General features: G+C 41.6%; 1 protein-coding gene across 1 annotated transcript; it reads left to right on the plus strand.

The window, feature by feature from the left end:
• The first annotated feature begins 315 nt into the window (after positions 1-315).
• Positions 316-7,746, plus strand: synprb (synaptoporin b). The gene is made up of 5 exons (XM_084129897.1): positions 316-454; positions 2,093-2,211; positions 4,299-4,497; positions 5,436-5,627; positions 6,407-7,746. The coding sequence occupies exons 1-5, from the start codon at positions 431-433 to the stop codon at positions 6,722-6,724; spliced, it is 852 nt and encodes a 283-aa protein (XP_083986023.1). The 5' UTR covers positions 316-430; the 3' UTR covers positions 6,725-7,746.
• Positions 7,747-23,412: the final 15,666 nt, after the last annotated feature.

Consider the following 23,412-nt stretch of genomic DNA (forward strand, 5'->3'; position numbering starts at 1 on the left):
TGTTCGGCATGTAAAACACTGATGTAATGGCTGTAATGTGGCCAGTATATCTACCAAGGATTACGTACTGATTATTATGCGCTTAATTTAATATTTTTCAATGACTGTGAGTGCATGTACAGAATATGTGCATGGATACATATATGTGTGCAATAGGTCTGCATATATATGATCTGCCAGGGGTCTGCGTATATCATCGTGTGTGTGTGTGTGTGTGTGTGTGTGTGTGTGTGTGTGTGTGTGTGTGTGTGTGTGTGCGCATGTATGTAGATGTGTGTCTTTTCTCTGACACAGAGCAGAGACACACAGTGTCCCTGTAGAAGCATCTCCATGGTGTCCACTCATTCAGTATCTCTGGGTTTTGGCTGGCAGAGGAGCTCAACAGTCCTTCATAGACAGACAACAGGCTGATGCTTAATCCGTTTCATCAATGTGTATGGTCATATTTGCTCCGGTAAGACCTCTATTTCCTCTATTTCTATCCTCTAAGTATTGGTTCATTTTAAAGCATTAGGAATTGTATTTTAACAAGACGCACTGGCACAATTATACCACTTATCTCAAAAAGATAGGCTAAAAAGCTTAAGAAAAAAAGCTTTAAAAAAAATATATTGTTTGTTTTATGAATTCTTAAAGTATTACCAGAATAGAAATATAATATGACTAAAAAATTAGTCAGTAAGTAATTGGGTTTGCCCATAATTTGACAGGAGCAAAAAGTGTCTAATAAAAGTAAAGTTCTGATAGTATTTTGTGCAGTTTCTCATGGTTGCATTCTTAAAATAGTCTTTAAAGCATGCAAATACGTCTATCAAAAATCAGGTTTAATTATTAGCTGGTCTTTGGGGTCACAGCATTGGCTCCCTGTTAGTCTCTCTTGCTTGAATAATTCATCTGCTTTTGTTGAAATGTGCAAAAGATCGATGCCATCCAGCTCTTTGACAGACTTTACAATGATGAATCTGTGATGCGATAAATGCTGCACAATTGCATATTTGTATTTGCACGTACTGTATGCATATATACATATACTGTATATATATATATATGTGTGTGTGTGTGTGTGTGTGTGTGTGTAAATGTGAGGTAATTAGTGTGTGTGTGTGTGTGTGTGTGTGTGTGTGTGTGTGTGTGTGTGTGTGTGTGTGTGTGTGTGTGTGTGTGTGTGTGTGTTTGTCTGAATGTGCTGCAACCCCTGGGTAATCTTTGCATAATTCACTGGGTCTCATCTGAGACTCATCAAAGAAGCTACCTTTTTTTTCTTCTTTGCTTCATCTGTTCTGTGAATGCATGTTCTAAAGATATTATTATATTTTATATGGGATGTCTGTATGTGTGATACTTTTTAAATATTCACAATTTTTGGTTGGCTTAAGCCACTTAAGTATGGAGAAATAAATAACATAATACATAACAAAAAATCTCCATTCTCTTTCTCTTACTGTGTCTCTGTCTTCCGTTGACACACACAGACCCAAACACTCAAGTATTCCAGACAGTATTTAATTTTTATATACACAGTAAAGGCATTAAATCTTAATTGAAAGGAGCCGCATCCTTTCATCTGCTGTAGTATCGGAAACAGAGAGAGAGGGGAAGGGATTGGGGGAAAGAGAGAATAGCAGGAGACTTGGATACATTTCTTATCTAGCACCTGTGTCCACAGAGAATAAAGCCCTGGCACTTGTCCAGTAAACCTCCAGCCCTTTCATTCATTATGCCAAACACAATACAAAACCTGTGAAAAATATTCAAATTGTGTCAGACAAATGTGTTAGTGCCTGGCATCCAGGTCTACAGCAATTGCAGGGGTTAGTGCACTTAAAAAGCATCTGTGTCTAATTTTGCACGATTAATTGTGCAGCAGTTTGATGAGAGGTCATTTAAATTGACCTTAAATCAGAAAACTGGAGGATGATTAAAACAGAATGTTTTAATGTTCTGTGAGGTTAATTTGTCTCGACTTTCTCTGATGAAGTAAAGCTTCTGTACAGATGGGGAGTCAAGAGAGCTGATCTTTGTCCCCTCCACATACTGGCTTATACTGTATCATCAGGGCACTTCATTAATATTTAGCTTTTTCCCCCCACAGCTTTGTGCTGTTTTAGCATTTGCAACATGTGGGGGATATTCTGGCCAGATAATGGTTAAAGTGGAATGTTTGGACAAAATCCAAAACAACATCAGCATCAGTTTCAACTACCCATTCAGGTAAGTGTTCTTAATTACCACAATGCAATATAAGTATTAAAATGTATGTTACACTTTAATTATGTATTATTTTTAATAATTTGGTTTTAATAAAGGTAGGCTATATAGGCAATTAAAAAAATATATATTTTTGGTTGTACTGTGTGGCGCCATCCTCCCACGGCCCTCGACCTCGTCCTGCTCGCCACATACTGGTTCAAACTCTCTTCATATCCTGATAGCAATTAATAATAGAAATGGTCTAAATATAAAATCATTTACATATAGCCTACCTTCTGTGGAAGTCTCAGGACCAAAAAATGTTTGTCCAATCATCACACGTCATCAGCACAATCCATGAGGCAATGCAAAATTGTAGACAGACAATAGCCGCGTTTCCATTACAGATTTGCGCAAAACTTTTGCGATATTTTCTAAATGTCGATAAAAAAAACTACTGCGAAATGACGGTGTTTCCATTATCCGATGTTATGCGTCTAAAACATCTTTTTTTTCTCTCTCGCGATTAGTCATTAGAAAAATCATGGCAACAGATGTTGATAGTTTACGTGTAGCCTATCCCAGCCACCGCACTATCCATTATTTTTAATCGAAGGAGACGTAGGCCTGTTATCCAAGCATTAATGGCAAGGAAAGCCCTTATTCTTGGGAGCGGCACATATGAGGTGTTTCTGGGTTTCTCCCTCATATGCTTCAAGGTCTTGATAAATTGTGGCATTTATTTGCTGTTTAGAATCCAGTATTCCTGTAATTCTTGTGTCTTTTATGAGTTTACTAAAGAAAGGTGACCTGTAAATGCGCAAAAACTGTTTCCATTGCAGTTTTGCGAAATATTCCCTTTTTGAATTGCCTGAAAAACCACCTCGTGCGAACGTTAAAACAATTTTTTTGCGATATATAGGAGTTTTGCAAAATTGATGTGTTTCCATTGGGCGTATTTTCAATTCGCAATTTAAATTTCAAATGGTAATGGAAACGCTGCTCGTCACTGAGCGGTGCAAACAAACAGCAGCTGCCTTTTTACAGTTCCTCCTGAAGCAAAACAACGAGCTTATGCTGCGTTCACGCCATATCGTAACCGTAATAACGAGATGACAACCAGAGCTGTTCTCAGACTCGGATTTATGCGTTTCTATATTAACACTATCAATGTTGAAATTAATCTGCAGCAGTCAGGTAGTATGAGTAAGAGCTCTGTAAGTTGTTTACCTTCATTATTATTGTAATGTTATGTGCTTCGGGACATGAGGTAATTTAATGCTTTGCAGACTCAGCTGTGCACGCTCATGTGTTTTGGAGGAGGTGTGGCTTTGTAGACACTCTCAAGGGAGGGTGGGATCTCATGCTTTTAAAGCTAGCTTGCTATTGCTTGCCCTTCTGAAATTGCCTACTCTACCTTTAAGTCAAAGATATCATTACTAAATTATCAGACAAATTCAACCTACAGTACACAATTGAAGTATGCACTCAACGATTTCTTTCCTCAGTAGTTTTATAAACATAAAAAAAAAAAAACTGTAGGGGAGACCGGGGAAGTAACACTTTTTGTTTGAGCATCAGTAACTCAGTGGTTGTTTGTGCTAGATCTCTCAAGCTTTGATATATGGTAGCCACATCTGTCAAATACTAAGAGTTCTGTTGTCAAAACCTATCCCACTAATGGGATTTTGAATTCATATATGACCAGCCAAATGCTATTCGCTTTATCTCAGTAACCCTAAGTATTTGGCCACTTTTGCTTGATGAGTAAATTAGTCATTGCTAACTAGCAAATTTATAATGTTGTCAGTCAATATCTTTGCGTGATATTGCATCCACACCAGTAGGTGTGTTTAAGCGAAAGGTCATATTGACAACAGAGAATTACTGAGTGCATCTGTAAGGGTCAAGACAGGTAGAATTAAGTCCTTACACTATCCACTGTAAAATCTCAAGTAAACTATGAAGTGAGTGACTATTTTTAGAAGATATTTGACACATTAATGGCACCTCATTGTCACAGTCTTGACTTATGCATGAAAAAAGCTATCTATTATTTGTGCTTGAAACTTGTGAAAGCAGTGAATTACAATGTTTTCTCTTCCCAGACTTCAACAGGCACACTTCAGTGCTCCTCTGTGTGAAGGAACCAGGAAAGAGACTATCTTTCTCGAAGGAGATTATGCTTCATCTGTACAGTTCTTCGTCACTGTGTCAGTCCTGGCTTTCCTCTATTCCCTTTTGGCCACAATTGTTTATTTCTTCTACCAGAAAAAATACAGAGAGAAGAACAGAGGTCCAGTAGTTGTGAGTGCATTTCAAAATTTCTGTAAGAAAAAGACTGAGAGCACACTGTGCTGAAAAACTAAATATAACTTTAAGGAATAGTTCACCCTCAATCCATCCAAGGTATATATGATTTTCTTCGTTCAGCAAAACACAATCGGAGTTATATTAAAGGAATAGTTCACTTTAAAATGAAAATTCTGTCATCATATAATCATCCTCATGTTGTTTCAAACCTGTATGAATTTCTTTCTTCTGCTGAACAGAAAGGAAGATATTTAGAAGAATGTCAGTAACCAGGCAGTTTCTGGGTCCCATTGACTACCATAGGAAAAAAATATACTATGGAAGTCAATGGGACCCAGAAACTGTCTGGTTACTGACATTCTTCTAAATATCTTCCTTTGTGTTCAGCAGAAGAAAGAAATTCATACAGGTTTGAAACAACATGAGGGTGAGTATATGATGACAGAATTTTCATTTTAAAGTGAACTATTCCTTTAAATAACAAATTTGTAATGCCATTGAATAGTGTCAGAATTTTTGATGCTCCAAAAAGCGCATTCATCCATCATTAAAGTAATCGATAAGACTCCAGTGGGTTAATAAATGCCTTCTGAAGCAAAGCTATGGGTTTTTGTTAGAATAATATCTATATTCAAAACTTTATAAACTATAATCACAAACACCCATCGCTTCACTTCAGAAAGCATTTATTAACCCACTGGAGTCGTATGGATTACTTTTATGATGATGGATGCGCTTTTTGGAACTTCAAAACTTCAAAAAAATATTAAATTGCAAAGCTGGGAAGAGCCAGGATATTTTTTTTATTTAACACCGATTTTGTTCAGTATTTTTGGGTGAACTACTAATTTTCATTTTTGGGTGAACTACTCATTTAACTGAATCACCAAGACCCTTGTTCTGTTTTCTCTTCTTATTTTCAATCGACATAGGACTTCATGGTGACTCTAGTGTTCTCTAGCCTGTGGCTGGTAAGCTCAATTGCCTGGGCTAAAACTCTGTCTGGGGTGAAGACAGCCACTGATGTGCATCAAATCCTGCCGTTAATGTCTGCATGCAGAGCCCAGGAGAACTTATGTGAGGTCTTGCAGGAACCCATCTGGACAAATCTCAACATGTCTGTCGTGAGTAGATTTCTTGTTTAGTATCGATGTAGGAAAGAGAAAATAAAGGAACTTGCACTTGATATACACTACCATTCTAAATTTTGGAGTCAGTAAGAAATTAATATATTTATTCAGCAAAGATGCATTAAATTGATAAAAAGTGACAGTAAAGATATTTATGATGTTACAAAAGATAATTTTTTCAAATAAATGCTGTTGTTTTGAACTTCCTGTTAATTAAAGAATCCTGAAAAATAATTATCCATGTTTCCACAAAAAAATATTGAGCAACACCACCGTTTTCAACATTGATAATAGTAGGAAATGTTTCTTGAATGGCTTGAAACATTTAAAAAGCTTACCAACCCCAAACTTTTGAACGGAAGTGTACATTTTCACTTTACACTCTTTACATGTGAAGTAAAAATGTACCTATATTAAAAGGTGCATCATTGACAGGCATTTATAACTATTGTTTTATAATTATGTTGGCTTCACAACATTTGGCACAGTTCTTCATCTTGTTGAATGCCTCAGTAACCAACCAGAACCGCCTAGCAACCAGCCTAGAAACCACCCAAGGCACCTTACCAATCACACAACACCCTAGCAACAACCTAGCTACTGCTAACGTCTGTCAGGCCTGCTTTATAAAGCTCTCAGACTTAAGGTTTTTAAAAACGTTTTAAACCTTCAGATCTTGGTAAAGGACTTGACAAACTTTCTTTACCTATAAAAATTACCAATTTACAAGTAGACAAATTCCATATTTCTAATTCATCCTTATCTGCTTGCAGGCTTTTGGTTTTTTGAACTTCTTCCTTTGGGCTGGTAATATTTGGTTTGCCTACAAAGAGACAGGTTTGCATAAGTCCACCCAGCGCCATCCCTCCAGAACTCCCTCTGAGAAACGCGGCAGCTTCAGGCAGTACAGTCAAACCAGTTTTGATCAATCTGGAGCTAGTTTTGGCCAGAGGCTCTACAACCAGGCGAGTTTTGACTTATCAAGTGGAGGCTTCAATCTACCCCAAACTAATCTAGGCCTGCCGATGCTGTACGGACAGGTGGGGAGTCCCACATCCAGAGGCCCTCTCATATTTGTCAATGAGATGTGAGAGAGACTGTGACTGTGGAGAAGAGAAAGAAAATAGAAAGAAATTACTGCCAACTCTGATGTTTTCTCAGTGATAACACAGATTATTTGTCATTGTGAATTTGATATTTCTATCATGAGACGTAGAAATTGTGATATTTTTGTAGAGATCAGTCCGCATACTGTTATTTATTTGTTTACTGTATAATTAAGTCTTGATTCTAACTTGTACCTGCCCTTATGAAAATCTACAATAGTTCTTGTGATTGTTTAACTGTATCATTTGGTACAACAAGGCTATAATTACAGGTGAGACCATTGATGGCTACTCATAAGGCAGTGTTGACTTGTTTCTCTTTTTATTGATCGCATTTGTATAGCATTTGTTATGAAAAATAGCACCTACACATTTAGAAACTATAGCTACAACATGCCAGTTGGAATCTATTGTGAAATGTATAATTAAGTCACATTGAACTTAAAGTTCTACCTTGATATATATAACCTATTTTGCATTTGACATTACCGTGTCGTATATGGCTGTTGATAAATTGTGATAATTCTACAGTATTTGAATGGCTTTTAGCATAGTATGCCTACATTCTAACAGTCTATGTTTGGTGTTTACTTTTCGACTTCTCCAAGGTACTTTAAAGAATAACATAGTATAACTATCATGATAGTGTCAAACAACATGGTGTTATCACGGTAGCATGTCCAAAATACCTTGCTTCTTTGTTATATGTGGGGTTTTTCAATGTTCTGCTATGAATAATGATTAATTACCAGTGGGCGCCTGGAAAAAGCAAATGGTTTGAGTCAGAGAATTGCATGGAACCCTGAAGGTCCAATCAGAGATCTTTTTTTAATGAATCATTTTGTTTAACCTCACACAGTGTTCAGTGAAATGCATGCAAAAGAGTCTGATAAAATCCAAGCCGTAAAGTCACTCTGTTGTTCCAGTTTATTATAGGATTTAAAACTGTACAAATGTTATATGGAAACTGATTGCGTCTTAAAATTAAGTAATAAAATTATACTAATCCCTCTAAATGGCTGTTTTATGTATTTCACCATAATGAATGCTATCATTACCATTTCAGTTTGTTCCTGGAAAAACAATGAATCTGAAATTAGCAATCTTGGTAGAAATGACAAAAAGGAACATTCAAACAGAAACAATCCCATTTGGAGACTCAAAAGTGAATTATCTTATATAGCAGTGCTTCTCTTATGTTTCTTCTTTGTTTGCAGTGTCTTTTACAAAAGAGACAACATCCACATCTGAAGCTACTGTGTTTTCCCCATTAAGCCTTTTAATGAAGGGGTGTAAGGGAGCAATTAGGATCTTTTGGCCTGTCAGAGCCCTATCAGAGCCATGTGGTTAACATCTCTATATCTGCAGAGTATATCCAGCACTGCAGTGAAGCTAACTGCTTGCAGCTGCCTAGGATACAAATTGTAGCTTTTAGGTGATCATGAGATTTTAGCCACTGGCATGTTGCTTGTGCCAAATTAAAGGTTACCACTGAGAAATTCTACAGCTGTTCAATTACAGGCCTTGGACTAAAGGAGTGCAGTGAGCGTGATTTAAAGAGCTTGATAGAAAACAGAGAGATATGGTTATATAAATCTATTATATAGATTAATAATGCACATATAATTTTGACAAAAGTCAAACAAGCTCTACATATATATTGCAGTATTTTTACAACATTTTAACAGTAAATACTGAAGGGGGTGGATTGTAATCCACTGCTGCTTCAATATCTAATGAGTGATTATAATAAAGATATTAATCAATATTTTCCTTCTAAATATCAAAGTTGAATGACTTCTCTAGAGATTTTACTTTATTATAGATGTTACCAGTGTGATCACTGAAATGTTCCTTTCATGTATTCTTTAATGTCTGTTTGATATTTGAATGCAGTAACAGTGCTTGCTTATTTAGCCCGGCTTCCAGAAATGAAATAGGGACTTGTTTTGTGTTTGAGAAAGGTCTTCAACGTGTTAAAACATATAGGGGTCATTGAAGCCAATAGTTTAAGGGACCATTTCTTCTTTAAAGCCTTACTTTCCAATTAGACTAAAGTGTAGCTCTCCTTGAGAGAAAGAACGCATTATCTTGATGTTTTGAGAGGACTCTGCTGTTTATAGTTAGAGCCTGGTCAAATCCAACCTTGGAAAAGCTGTGTGTCGGTGTGTGTGTGTTAGTCTTCTTGGTTACAGGTTAAGGAACCACTGGCATATTGGAGATTGACTGAGTTGTTGTTCTGGACAGGCTGGCGCCCAGTAACCCAAATCTGTGACCTGGAAGATTCGACGTGCCTAACTTCAGGGTCCGAGTGTCAGCTGCCTAATCGATGGAGATATGTTTCCGTCTATCTGTATATGTGTGGAAAATTACTATGTTTATCTATTTCTTAGCCAATCAGAAACTTCAATCTGAAGCAAGGACGTAGCTTAGACCTTGGTGTAGGGTTTAACTGCTGTGATCTTTGTAACTGTAAGCGGGGCGGCCTACGAACTCCTGTGTGAGTCTTGAAGCTGACTTCTGCTGATGAAACTGCAAACTATCTTTAGTAAAACTTTTCTTCAATTTATTATAATTCTGACTCCGGGTCTTCTTTCAAACACCTGGTCCTTGGGTCCTAAACTGTTACCCCCTAACAATACTGTACTAAATTATAGTGTACATTCACACTAACATTACACTGTAAGGCTAGTTAAGAAGTGTTAAAATGGCCCCAGGAAGCATACACAGTTAATTACATAATGGCAGAATAATCATCTTACATGGTGACACATGATGTCGCAGTGGCACTTATGTTTTACTCTAGGGGACAGAGTCTCAGATAATCATAGAGTCAGCTGAGCAAATGAAAAGACGTCATGGTGTTCGATATTAGGAGGTACAAGTGTATGTGAAGAGGAGGCTGGACTGACCCTCACTGTTCCTCTACTGCAGTCCAATCTTTGTCATTCTGTTCATCCATCTGTCACTTCTGGCTCTTAGACAGGGTCATGGTCATAGGCTTAATGATAAAGCATGAGGCTACAGCTACACACAATACATGCATTTGATTGCAGCCACCACAACTTACTAACTAAAACCACAAATTAATGCTTATCCTATTGGGGATTTATAGAGATAATTATTCCAGCAACTACCATAGTGTCATTATAGAATTCACAGACTAAAGAAATGTATGCATTCAACACCAAAGCAACATCTTAAAATCTGTAATGCACATTTTCAACAGAGGAAAGTACAATTGTTGTTAGGGTTAGTGTATATATATATATATATATATATATATATATATACATACAGTATATATATATATACACTGAACAAAATTATAAACGCAACACTTGTTTTTGCCCCCATTTTTCATGAGCTGAACTCAAAGATCTAAGACTTTTTCCATGTACACAAAAGGCCTTTTTCTCTCAAATATTGTTCACAAATCTGTCTAAATCTGTGTTAGTGAGCACTTCTCCTTTGCCAAGATAATCCATCCACCTCACAGGTGTGGCATATCAAGATGCTGATTAGACAGCATGATTATTGCACAGGTGTGCCTTAGGCTGGCCACAATAAAAGGCCACTCTATAATGTGCAGTTTTATCACACAGTACAATGCCACAGATGTCGCAAGTTTTGAGGGAGCGTCCAATTGGCATGCTGACTGCAGGAATGTCCCGTGATTTGAATGTTCATTTCTCTACCATAAGCCGTCTCCAAAGGCATTTCAGAGAATTTGGCAGTACATCCAACCGGTCTCACAACCGCAGACCACGTGTAACCACACCAGCCCAGGATCTCCACATCTTCCAGCATCTTCACCTCCAAGATCTGAGATCTGGTCTGAGACCAGCCACCCGGACAGCTGCTGCAACAATCGGTTTGCATAACCAAAGAATTTCTGCACAAACTGTCAGAAACTGTCTCAGGGAAGCTCATCTGCCTGCTCGTCGTCCTCATCGGGGTCTCGACCTGACTGCAGTTCGTCATCGTAACCGACTTGAGTGGGAAAATGCTCACATTCGATGGCGTCTGGTACTTTGGAGAGGTGTTCTCTCGTTATGGGTGGGCGTATGTTATGGACAACGAACACAGGTGCATTTTATTGATGCCATTTTGAATGCACAGAGATACCGTGGTGAGATCCTGAGGCCCATTGTTGTGCCATTCATCCAAGACCATCACCTCATGTTGCAGCATGATAATGCATGGCCCCATGTTGCAAGGATCTCTACACAATTCCTGGAAGCTGAAAACATCCCAGTTCTTGCATGGCCAGCATACTCACCGGACATGTCACCCATTGAGCATGTTTGGGATGCTCTGGATCGTCGTATACGACAGCGTGTTCCAGGTCCTGCCTATATCCAGCAACTTCGCACAGCCATTGAAGAGGAGAGGACCAACATTCCACAGGCCACAATCAACAACCTGATCAACTCTATGCAAAGGAGATGTGTTGCACTGCGTGATGCAAATGGTGGTCACACCAGATACTGACTGTTTTTTTGGACCCCCCCAATACAATAAAACTGCACATTTTAGAGTGGCCTTTTATTGTCAGTGTACAGGCACACCTGTGCAATAATCATGCTGTCTAATCAGCATCTTGATATGCCACACCTGTGAGGTGGATGGATTATCTCGGCAAAGGAGAAGTGCTCACTAACACAGATTTAGACAGATTTGTGAACAATATTTGAGAGAAATAGGCCTTTTTGTGGAACATAGAAAAAGTCTTAGATCTTTGAGTTCAGCTCATGAAAAATGGGGGCAAAAACAAAAGTGTTGCGTTTATAATTTTGTTCAGTGTATATTTACTCATCTATATTTGATTTTATATTCATAATTCATATTCAATTATTACATTTTCTCTTTGCAGCCAAATCAAATAGAAATACCCACTTTTTATGACCCATGTATAAAACAAGAAACTATCAAAAACGTACTCGGTTACTAACGTAACCTCGGTTCTCTCTAGAAGAGGGAACGAGTACTGCGTTTTTTGTAAAAACGCTACGGGAAAAACTCTTTTTTCACGAAATACTGAAGCAAAAAATTATCCTTAATTTTCCATATATGTAAAGCGCGTTGCAGCAGTACACAGCTATGGCGAGACAGCTTGCTCGCTCATTGGCTGTTCTGCGGCAACTGCATAAGCCTATCGAGCGAGGCCTGAAGTGACGTCAGGCCAATGAGGGCGCTTCGCGCCCTCCTTGCCACTTCCCGCCGAGACGGGTGTGGCTAACCTCTATAAAAGGAGCTCGAAAAGGCTGATTCACTTGATTTTCATCGCCGAAGCGAACCAGAGTGAACCGTACGCACGGCAGAGAACACAGTACTCGTTCCCTCTTCTAGAGAGAACCGAGGTTACGTTAGTAACCGAGTACGTTCTCTTACGAGAGTCCTCTCGTACTGCGTTTTTTGTAAAAACGCTACGGGAACCCCTTGTAAAACGCCGTGCGTGCTGGGATAAAACACCGATCACTGGAAGCTAACCCAGGTATACAGTGCATAATCACCAGATAGACTCACAGAGAGTCTGGGAATAAGGGGGGGGGGACCTTAATTCCCTATATTGTAGCGTCCGCAGACGCAAAACATGACCTCACAGAGAGAGTCTAGAGACAAAAGGGGAATCCCTCCGTCCCTCTACGCCTCTCGTGGAGTGCGCTCTAACGCCCAACGGGCACTGGAGGCCCTTGACAGTGTAAGCCAGAGCTATGGCGTCAACTATCCATCTGGATAGGCTCTGTTTCGAAACAGCCATTCCCTTGGAACGTCCACTGAACGAGACAAAGAGCTGCTCAGTCTGTCTGAAGACAGCAGAGCGGGACACGTAAGCTCTTAAAGCCCTAATGGGGCAAAGAAAACTTGAGTCCCCTTCCTCACTTGATCCCGGCAGGGCAGACAGGGAGATAACCTGAGCCCGAAACGGCGTGTTGAGGGATTTTGGCACATAACCATGCCTAGGTTTGAGTATGACTTTAGAGTCATTAGGTCCAAACTCTAAGCACGCTGGGCTCACGGAGAGCGTGTGCAGGTCGCCTATGCGCTTCACCGAAGCGAGAGCCATCAAAAACACTGTTTTAAAAGACAAATGTTTGAGGCTAATAGATTGGATAGGCTCAAAAGGGGCACCTTTCATGGCTGCCAAAACCGTAGAAAGGTCCCACATAGGGACTGAAGGAGGTCTGGGAGGATTCAGCTTCCTAGCTCCCCTGAGGAAGCGGATGACTAAATCGTTCCTTCCTAGTGACTGACCTAGCATTGTTCCAGAAAACGCTGCAATAGCCGCCACATAAACTTTGAGCGTGGAAGGGGATCTGCCCTTATCCAACAGCTCCTGTAGGAAGGAGAGAACCTCCGTCACCTCACAATCGAGGGGTGATAGGCCCCGAGCTGTACACCAGCCGGAGAAAACCGACCACTTCGAGGCATAAAGCCGCCTAGTCGACGGTGCTCTAGCCTGAGTGATGGTATTCATCACTCCCTCTGCGAGATCAACGGATATCCGTTGAGCGCCCACACATGAAGGGACCACAACTCTGGGTGTGGGTGCCAAATCGAGCCCCCGGCCTGCGAGAGGAGATCTTTCCTCAATGGCACTGGCCATGGAGCGATGTCTGCTAACTGCATCAGGACTGGAAACCATGCTTGGTTCTTCCAGAACGGTGCTACAAGCAGTACTGAGCATTTTGTTTCCCTGACCCGCTCTAACACCTGAGGCAGGAGGGAGACGGGGGGAAAAGCGTATAGCGGGCAGCGCGGCCACATCGGGACAGCGCGCTGTCGTTCTTGGAAAAGAACACGGGGCAATGAGCGTTTCCGCGGGACGCGAATAGGTCCACCTCCGCTCTGCCGAATCTCTCCCACAACAGCCGGACTGTTTGTGGGTGTAGAGACCATTCGCCCAGGGGAATGTTGTTCCTGGACAGTCTGTCTGGGCCCAAATTCTGGAGCCCGGGCACATGCACTGCTCTCAGCGAGCGCAAATTGTGCTGAGCTCATGTTAGGAGGCGTTTCGCCAGCCTGTACAGGGATCTGGATCTGAGACCGCCCTGGCGATTTATGTAGGACACCACGGCCGTGTTGTCCGAACGGACTACGACGTGTTGGTCCTTGATTTGGGGACAAAAACGCGTCAGCGCGTTGTGCACTGCCAGCATTTCCAGGCAGTTGATATGTTGGAGCTTTTCTCGTTCTGACCACAGGCCGAAGAACGGTCTGCCCTCGAGCAGCGCTCCCATCCCGAGGTGGATGCGTCTGTCGACACCATCTTCACTCTCGAGGAAGTCCCCAGGCTTGCACCTGATCGGTACCAGTCGTCCGCCATCCAAGGTATCAGGGCTGCCACACAGCTCTGATTGACCTTGAGACGTAACCGGCCGGAAACCCACGCTCCGCGCGGTACTCGCGCTCTCAACCAGAACTGCAGAGGGCGCATGCAGAGCAAGCCCAGCTGAAGAACTGGCGATGCTGAGGCAATGAGACCCAGCATCCTTTGAAACTTCCTGAGCGGGGTAGTCGCGCCGCAGCGGAAGGATCTCGCCGCGCGCTGAATGTGCAGCACGCGCTGTGGCGACAGCCGCGCTGTCATAGACTGTGAGTCCAGAATGGTACCCAGAAACGAAATCGCTTGACTGGGGTTCAGCGAACTCTTTGTCCAATTGACCATGATACCAAGATTCTCGAGGTGATCGAGTAAAATGGTTCTGTGCTCCACGAGCTGTGATCGTGATTGAGCTAGGATCAGCCAGTCGTCCAAATAGTTCAGCACTCGCATGCCTCTGAGTCTGAGAGGGGCGAGCGCTGCGTCCATGCACTTCGTAAATGTACGAGGTGCCAGGGACAAGCCGAACGGCAGGACTGTATACTGGTATGTCTGACCCTCGAAGGCGAATCTCAAGTATCGCCTGTGATGTGACGCTATCTGTATTTGAAAATACGCGTCCTTCAGATCTATCGACATAAACCAGTCTCCTCGGCGAATATGTGCGAGGATTTTCCTGGTCGTGAGCATTTTGAAACTGCGTTTCACTAATGCTCTGTTCAGCCGTCTTAGATCCAGTATGGGTCTGATACCACTGTCCTTTTTGGGGACCAGAAAGTATCTGCTGTATAGCCCCCCTTCGCTTTGAGCTTGGGATACATGCTCTATCGCCCCTTTGCTCATCAGTTTTGATATTTCGGCGCGAAGTAGGTGTGCTACTTCTAAAGTCACCGTAGTTTCGACGCGCGCTGTGAAGCGGGGAGGGCGTCGACAAAACTGTAGCGAGAAGCCTCTGTTTATAATGTCTAGCACCCAGTCCGAAACCCCTGGAAGCGCTGCCCATGCCTCTGCATGGCTGGCTAAGGGTTGGATGCGAAGCGCGCTCTGTTCGCCGTGCAACAGAGGTGCTTCGGGGCGCAATAACATAGGCGTTACGCCTGTGACATTCGAGGCGGGGAGCGCGCTTATTACAGCGGGCAGAACGCTCGTCCTCGACCCTACTACAGTGCTTAGCTGAGTGAGGGAGGGCTGAGAAAGTCTCGTGGGACTCATGCTGTCTGCGAGTAAATGTGGGCGGGAAACGGGCACATTCACTGCTTTGGACGCGCTGCCTGCCTGAGCAGAGCGAGCGCGCACAGGTCCCGTTTTTACAGAGAGCCTGTGATCTGTGAGACATAGTGTTCGTGGGCACTGGGAAGTGGGCACTTTTACTATGTTGGAAGCGCAATCGACCTGAGTCGATTTTATGTGCGCGAGCCCTGAGTGTAGGGCTGTGCTTGTGTGTAGGGATGGGCACTGGGCAGTGGGCATCAACGCTACATTTATAGCACCATCGGCCGTGGCCGGGACAACAGAAAACCTGTGATCTGTGTGACATAGTGTTCGTGGGCACTGGGAAGTGGGCACTTTTACTATGTTGGAAGCGCAATCGACCTGAGTCGATTTTATGTGCGCGAGCCCTGAGTGTAGGGCTGTGCTTGTGTGTAGGGATGGGCACTGGGCAGCGGGCATCTGCTCTACACCTGAAGCACCATCGGCCGCGGCCGGGATTTTTATTTATTTAAATTCTTTTATGAAGCGCGTTCTACCGAGGGGGAAGCGCGCTGATCACAGCGGACAGAATGCCTGCGCTCGACCCCGCTGCGGTGTTTAACCGAGAAAAGGAGGGCTGGGCGAGTCCCGTAGGACATATAATGGCCGTGAGTAAGTGTGGGCGCGGGAGAGCGGGCACAGTTACTGCAATGAGTGCACTGTCTGCCTGAGCAGAGTGAATAAACACAGGTTTCGTCTTTACAGAAACCACAAGGCATGCAGAACATAGTGTTTGTGGGCACTAGGCAGTGGGCACGTTCACTATGTTGTGTGCGTGATCGACCCGAGTCGAATATATGAGCGCAGGCCCTGTGTGAAGGGCTGTGCTAGTGTGTAGGAATGGGCACTAGGCAGTGGGCATCTTCTCTACACATATAGCATCATCGGCCGTGGCCGGGACTTCGGTAGAAGTCCGGCCATGTACCACGTGCTCGTGGGCTGCAAAAAACACGTCTGCGGTTGCCTCTCGGGGAACAAACAGAGTGATTTGCATTCGGCGGCATAAACATTTTCTGCCGGCAGACCCAGGATTCGAACTCGGATCCCCTGCGCGAAAGCCTAAGAATCTACCACTGGACCACAGTGAAGATACATAGACATAAAGTCAGCGCGAGTATTATCCACACTGGCGTTTGCTTGCAGGCATGCGAGTAAGCACAACATGCAATACTAACATTTTCAGACGCCTGAAAAATGCCAGAATGTGAGAAGAGTGGATATCGCCCAGTTTCAGCGGGGCTGAAAACACTCCATTCTCCTTTCGCAAGTGACGCACGGGAACCGTAGAAACGGTGTTCGGTTGCAGGCAAGCGGGTACTACGCGCTCGCTGGCTGCAAAATGCATCTCTGCAGTCGCCTTCAGGGGACTGACAGAGCGAAGCATTGGCGGCATAAATATATATGCCGCTAGACCGGGATTCGAACTCCGGTCTCCCATGCGGAAAACGTATAATTCCACCACTGAGCCACAGGGGGATACAGTCGCCGAACAGGGAACTGAGAAATGTGAGAGAAAAGAGGTCAGACCGACCAACGGCGGGACTAAGAACACTCTTTTCTCCTTCGCCGGTGAATGAAGCGTGCAGAGGCAGGGTAGCTTTTCTTGTAACGTAAAGAAAAACTAATCCCGCCATCCGCTTCCAGGAAGGGCAGCCTTGGAAAGGATGCCCGGCGAGTCCTCAGAGTCACCGTAGGCAATTGGCTCGGAGTGAAGGCGTTTCGCCGTCAGCGAGCGCGAGCGCTGCATGAGAAGGCATCTTGAAAAAGACGCAGCTCTTTTAGGGGTGAGTGTTGCAAAGCGAACACACACACACACACAAGAACAATAGAATGGAAAGGATATGGCGTCGGAAAGCGCAGCAGGTACGGCGGTAGAAGGCGGCGTTGGCCAGCGGCTTCGAGGGCTCGTCCCGCTGAAGTGCTTGCATCAGACGACGCGTGCTTCCTCGTGATCCAGCGATGCGTGAGCTTCGCTGAAGAGATGAAAAATCAAGTGAATCAGCCTTTTCGAGCTCCTTTTCTAGAGGTTAGCCACACCCGTCTCGGCGGGAAGTGGCAAGGAGGGCGCGAAACGTCACTTCAGGCCTCGCTCGATAGGCTTATGCAGTTGCCGCAGAACAGCCAATGAGCGAGCAAGCTGTCTCGCCATAGCTGTGTACTGCTGCAACGCGCTTTACATATATGGAAAATTAAGGATAATTTTTTGCTTCAGTATTTCGTGAAAAAAGAGTTTTTCCCGTAGCGTTTTTACAAAAAACGCAGTACGAGAGGACTCTCGTAAGAGAACATGCACGCATAATCATCAAAACAATGGGGCAAATGCCGAGGGCCACAGTGCATAGCAGGATGCTGGCATAAATGGGCATCTTTCACAGAAGGGGATGAGAAATGACAAAAGCTTTTTTCCCTTTCCAATTCCTGCTGCTCTGCTGTGACCATGTTTCTTGTCCTTCACCCAAATCCTCTTACATGCTTTTTGGTGCATTTGCATTCCATACCTTTTAAATCCTTGTATTTTACTGTGCTGTTAAATTAAATCTTGCTGCTCAAATCTATGTCAAATAGACACATTTTTAATGTTGGCTTTAAAACTGTTTAAATATGAGAGAGAGTCTTTACGTCTGAAAGTTATTATCTTAAAATGAAAATTCTGTCATTATATATAAAACTCACCTCCATGCCTTTCCAAACATGTCTTTTTTTCTTCTGTGGAAAACAAAAAGCCTCTCTTCTTTAAGTCAATGTATGTGTCTATGAAACTGACATTCAGTTTAGATAGATCTGAATAGTCTTTAATGTTTACTGAAATTACACTGGGCAGCAGACAACAGGTTATCAAAGGTCACATTAAGTTCTAATTAACACGTCTAAAACCGTTCCCAATGGATTAGGCAAGCAGATTTTTAAAGGTTGACCGCATGTTTAGCCTTAATACGATTAGTTCCTCCAAGGTCCAGGTTAGGGTTACAGAGTTGATTTTGAAGGTTTTTGTTCATAGAAAGTGAAGGGGGGGATGTGTGTGTGTGTGTGTGTGTGTGTGTGTGTGTGTGTGAAAGTGTGTGTTTGTGGGAAGGGGGGATGGGAAAGGAGTCAGTATTCGACATGATCAATGATAAGCTGTATAATAATCTTGGTGTACAATACAATACCGTTGGAATAACTTTAGATTTTTTTTCCAGCTGATGAAAGATAAAAACATTGAACAGCCAATCAGACTACAGCTGCTCGAGCATTTAAAGCGGCAGGCAATAGCTCATGCTTATATTAAACAGAACGTACTTATATTAATCATAACATTATCGTGCGTTGTTGTGGACGCTAATATAGTTCGTTATAGTTATTTTAAAGTGATCGTTATTGGTGTGAACGGGCCTTAAAGGCAGGGTAGGTAGGACTATATAAAAATAAAAGATCCACATTTGTTAAAACTTTCTATATATATCAATACATAATTAAAATGTAAGTACTCTGAAAAAAAGAGTATAAAAATCAAGTGACTCTAGACCGTTTAATCTGTATTAAACACAGCTCATTATTTCGATTCGGGACGAATCAAAGGATTGGCTTAGGCGACTGTCACTCTCTCTCGCAACCATGGCAACCACCCTTTTGCCACGGGATCTGCCCACTTGCGCGCGCACGTTTGATTTGAGGAATTCGAGAGGCACGGAACCTAGGAATAGCAAAACAATGGCAGAGAAAGAGCAATCAAAATTCACATTACCGGCATGCAGTTAGTGAAGGCAAACAAGGCAAAAAAAGAAGACAGTACAAGAAAAGGTAATGAACAAAAAGTCTTTGGATAAACAAAGAAATAAAACGCGTGTCAATATCGGCGTAGCTTTCCAGCGACCACCCCGTCCTCAGCCTCTACTTCCTCGGACCCTAGTTGCACGCCACGGCCTCTTGCACGACCTCCTCTGCTTCGCCCTAAAATTATTTTTATTTTACAAAAGGACATTTTACAAACCTACATTTTGCGCATGTGCTCCTGCACGCACTTTTCCAGTCACAACACATCAATCAAAGGAGGACGCGCTGAAAACTGTAATGCTGTTCTCTTCCTTCATAACTCGTACTGAGAATGTTTGCGTTGCAGAGGAATTTGTGACTGTTTCAGCTGTTCAACCACATCAAAGTTTCGTAATTAGTAAGTCCGTGCTTTTTCTCTTTTTGTTCTTATGTGCTGAAGGGCTGCTGTGCCTTGGTGAAACGGTGTTTGTACGTGAAGAGCTCTTTTCCAAAACGCCATAAACCTAAAAAGTTGCCTCAAAGAACCAGCAAAAGTAATGATTATGAATGTGTAAAATATTGCAATAAGACATTTTAATTGTTTATTAATTTCTGTGTCGGCTGCAAAGATGAAGTTGACGATATTTGACTCGCGATCTTCGCAGTAGGCTAGTGAACGCATGCACCGGAGAAATGCACATTTAGGCTACATAGTTTTATTTTGTTTTGGATGGTTTTGTTTAGAACCAGATTTCTGTAAATATATTTCACATTTTTTAGGCCTGTGAGGCGAGGCTACGGTTCGGTTCACGATGATATAATCTCCAGTTCAAGCACCTTATGTTGTGATTGATAGCCTATATTTACTTTATGTATTTAATCCAGGAATGAAAATATTAATGAATTAATGAAAAAAAAATATATTAAAATTAAGATACAATTAATACAAAACGAAATTCGTTTTAAAGAAAGGCTTTGTGCTTTCTGTTTTGAGGTCTCTGTTAAAGTTTGAAAGTCTTAGTGCAGCTTTCAGAGCGCTCGCGTCCATAATGGAGAAATGTCAAGTAATATTGTTTTTTCCTCATAAATGCAAACACGAAAAATAAAAGACAAAAACTTTTTTAAAAAGACAAACCATAAATTTAGAAAAAAAAAAAGAAAAAAAAAGGATTTATAGCGTTTTGGGGGAAAAATGAATGGATTTATACCGTTTTGAAAATGTTGATTGATCATCAACAATATTGTTGTTTGATTTAATAATCACTGTTGCAAGAAGTGCCTAGTTAAGTTTTTTTTTTTTTTTTTTTTTTGTAAGTGGAAAAAGTAGGGGCTGCCACAGATTCTGTTTAGTTAGCTCCTTTATTGTTTTTTTCTATAGCCTAGAATAATACAGGTCAAATGCAGCAAGTCAAAAGACCAACTGGACCTTCTTTGCCAGTTTGCTCACATTTCTTTGAAGGATGGCAAAAATATCGCCTGAATATCGATATCTAGATATTGGAAAAAAATGTCGAGATATTCATTTTTGTCAATATCTCCCACCCCTACATGCAGAACACCATATATGTTATGAATCTTACACGAAATTCATCTTCATCACAATATAACTGATGGTAATGTAAAAAAGTGTATCAATGCAACCTGTTTTTAGCTTATATAACTAGCTCGTTAGCGAATCAAAAAATATATATTTTAAATTTACCAATATCAATATGCTAGCTTGATAGTGAGTACTAAAATACATCTTATTTGTTTATTTTCATAAGCAATTAGCGTTAGATTTTTTTATTACATGTGATTCTGACATGATGTCACTACATGCACTGTGCTCCTTCCTCTCTGCTTGTCTCAGGTAAATAATGCGTCTTCAGCTCAGCGGTTGGAGTCGCGCGTTCATGTGTTTTGGGGGCGTGGCTTTGGAAGGAGCCCAGAAGGGAGGGGGTGGAGTGAATGGAAATAATGAACTGTCTTTAAAACAGTCCTGAGAGGTCTACAGACACTCGATTTTTATACTTTCTTTTTCAGAGTACTTACATTTTAATTATGTATTGATATGTACATAAAGTTTAAACAAATTTGAAAAAGAAGTTTTTTAGACCATTCCTACCTACCCTGCCTTTAAGCATCAGTATGGTGATTTTCCCATTACCTGGGGCAAAATAGATATTATTATTATTATTATTATTATTATTATTATTATTATTATTATTTTATTTATTTTTATTATATTTGTATTATATTTTTATTATAAATGTATTAATTTTAGAAATTAAGAAATGCAAACATTCCGGTCAGAGTAATTAGTACTGCAAACCATAACATATCCATTGCATGTCATTTGTACCTGCCACCCAGAGGTGTCGCCAAAGGAATGTTAGTATGTTAGACACCACTCTCTCCTATTAAAGAGTAGCCTAGCTAAAACAGGTTGTGTCCGAAACAGAGAAGCTGATTCAGTCAGTCAACAGGGTAAAAACAACAACTAAAATAAATAAATAATCTTACCTGTGTCCCTGTGGGAAAACTCGTCCCACATGTAGCGTGAGACGGGAGTAAGTTTACTAATAACAATAGTGGACTTATATTAAAATGCCTGGTAGCAGGGCCGTTTCTAGCCTTTTTGGCACCCTAGGCAAGATTTTTTTTTTACATTTGAAGGTTAAATTAATGCATCAGTCTGGCACTTTGAGAGCTAAAAATTAAGAGCTTCAACCCATGAACTGTGCACATTGAACAAAGAAAAACCATTGACTTGTACCTGGACACTAAAGAGGGCTCAAACATCTTATTAGTTATGATATAGAGTCTCAGTCTACATTACATTATCACCGGTGTTTATGATTTATATAAGTATTCCTATGACGTAAAATCCATATAGCCAATAATATGTAGGCTACTGTATAAATTAAAATGAATATTTCAAATGTATATTTTACATTACACTATAGTATAGGAAAATTACAATACATTGGTCCATGTACATTTCTTCACTTGCAAGAAATAAACCCTTGAGCTTTTATTTTGGAGAAAACACCAGATCACCATGCTGATCGCATGAGCAAAGTGCGCACTTTTCTTTAAATCACGCAGCACAAACAGAATGCCTATATAGGCTACTTAATTAAAGTCTTGTGCTGTTTTATAAAGGCACAAAGCCATATCACAATTTCAATTTTAGTTCGTTGACAAAATATAACGCTAGAGACCTTATGTTAGGCTATACATTTTACATCTCATGTGTTGGGAAAAGGGAGAAGAGCGAGTTCGGCAAAAGGCGGATTCGAACTCGGGTCGAACCAAAGTCCTTTTTTCTCTGGTCGAACGCATCAAAAGCTACTTTCAAGCACCTCACACCTTACGACCTATGCCACTGTAGATATTTAGTGGTGGGCGTCTTTTTGCCAAAAAAGACAGGCACTTAGTGCAAATATACGCTCCATTATCGGAAATGTAAAAAATTAAGGATTTTTCTTCCACTCGCTTGGGCGAGAAAAAAATGTCTTGGTGTGGTGGGGGCTCTCACTGGCGCCCCCCAGCTGTTTGCGCCCTAGGCGACCGCCTAGTTTGCCTATGCCTAGAAACGGCCCTGCCTGGTAGAAACATCTAGATCATGCCTCAAAGCATTTAACTTTAGTGTAGCTTTTCTTGAATCATTTTGGTCCTTCGTTGGAATCATATTACACCTTATATTACAGTTATAGGTAAGCTTTGAGTCCAAGTCAATTTTGTGAATGCCTATCTGTTGCTTTTGTGTATGTAGGCCTATATAAGCCTACCTGTATAAAGGTACTGTTTCGGGTTTGGAATGTTGTTCCAGGATCAAAGATGTTGATCCAGGAACATATAACATTACTTGGTGAAATAATGTTATCCATTGTAGGAAGTGCATGGAGGATACATCTAAAACTGAAAGAAAAACATAATATTGAAGGCATCTGAGTAGACAGGATATTAGGCTACATTAAAGGTGCTCGAAGCGATGTCACACGTTTTTTAGGGCAAAACTTTTTTGTCACATACAGCAAACATCTCCTCACTATCCGCTAGCTGCCTGTCCCCTGAACACACTGTAAAAAAAACATGGTCTCTGTAGACAGGCCAGGCTCCACAAACGGCAACAAAAACAAACTGGGCCAACCTGGACCACGAAACATAACAAACAGTGTTCCAGCCAATAACCAACAAGAATGATTTGGGAGTGGGGGTTGGGGGGTTAGTGTGCACATGAAGGGGGGTGTGGGGAGTGAAGGAGAGAGAAGCATGAAGAAAGTTAGCTATAGGAAAGATGTCCTAGACAACGACAATGACTAAGGTTAGAATTATATTCTCTTGAATTTTGATATGGCCAACACATGACCAAAGA

This window comes from Abramis brama (genome assembly GCF_963993115.1).
Source record: "Abramis brama genome assembly, chromosome: 11".
NCBI lineage: Eukaryota > Metazoa > Chordata > Actinopteri > Cypriniformes > Leuciscidae > Abramis > Abramis brama.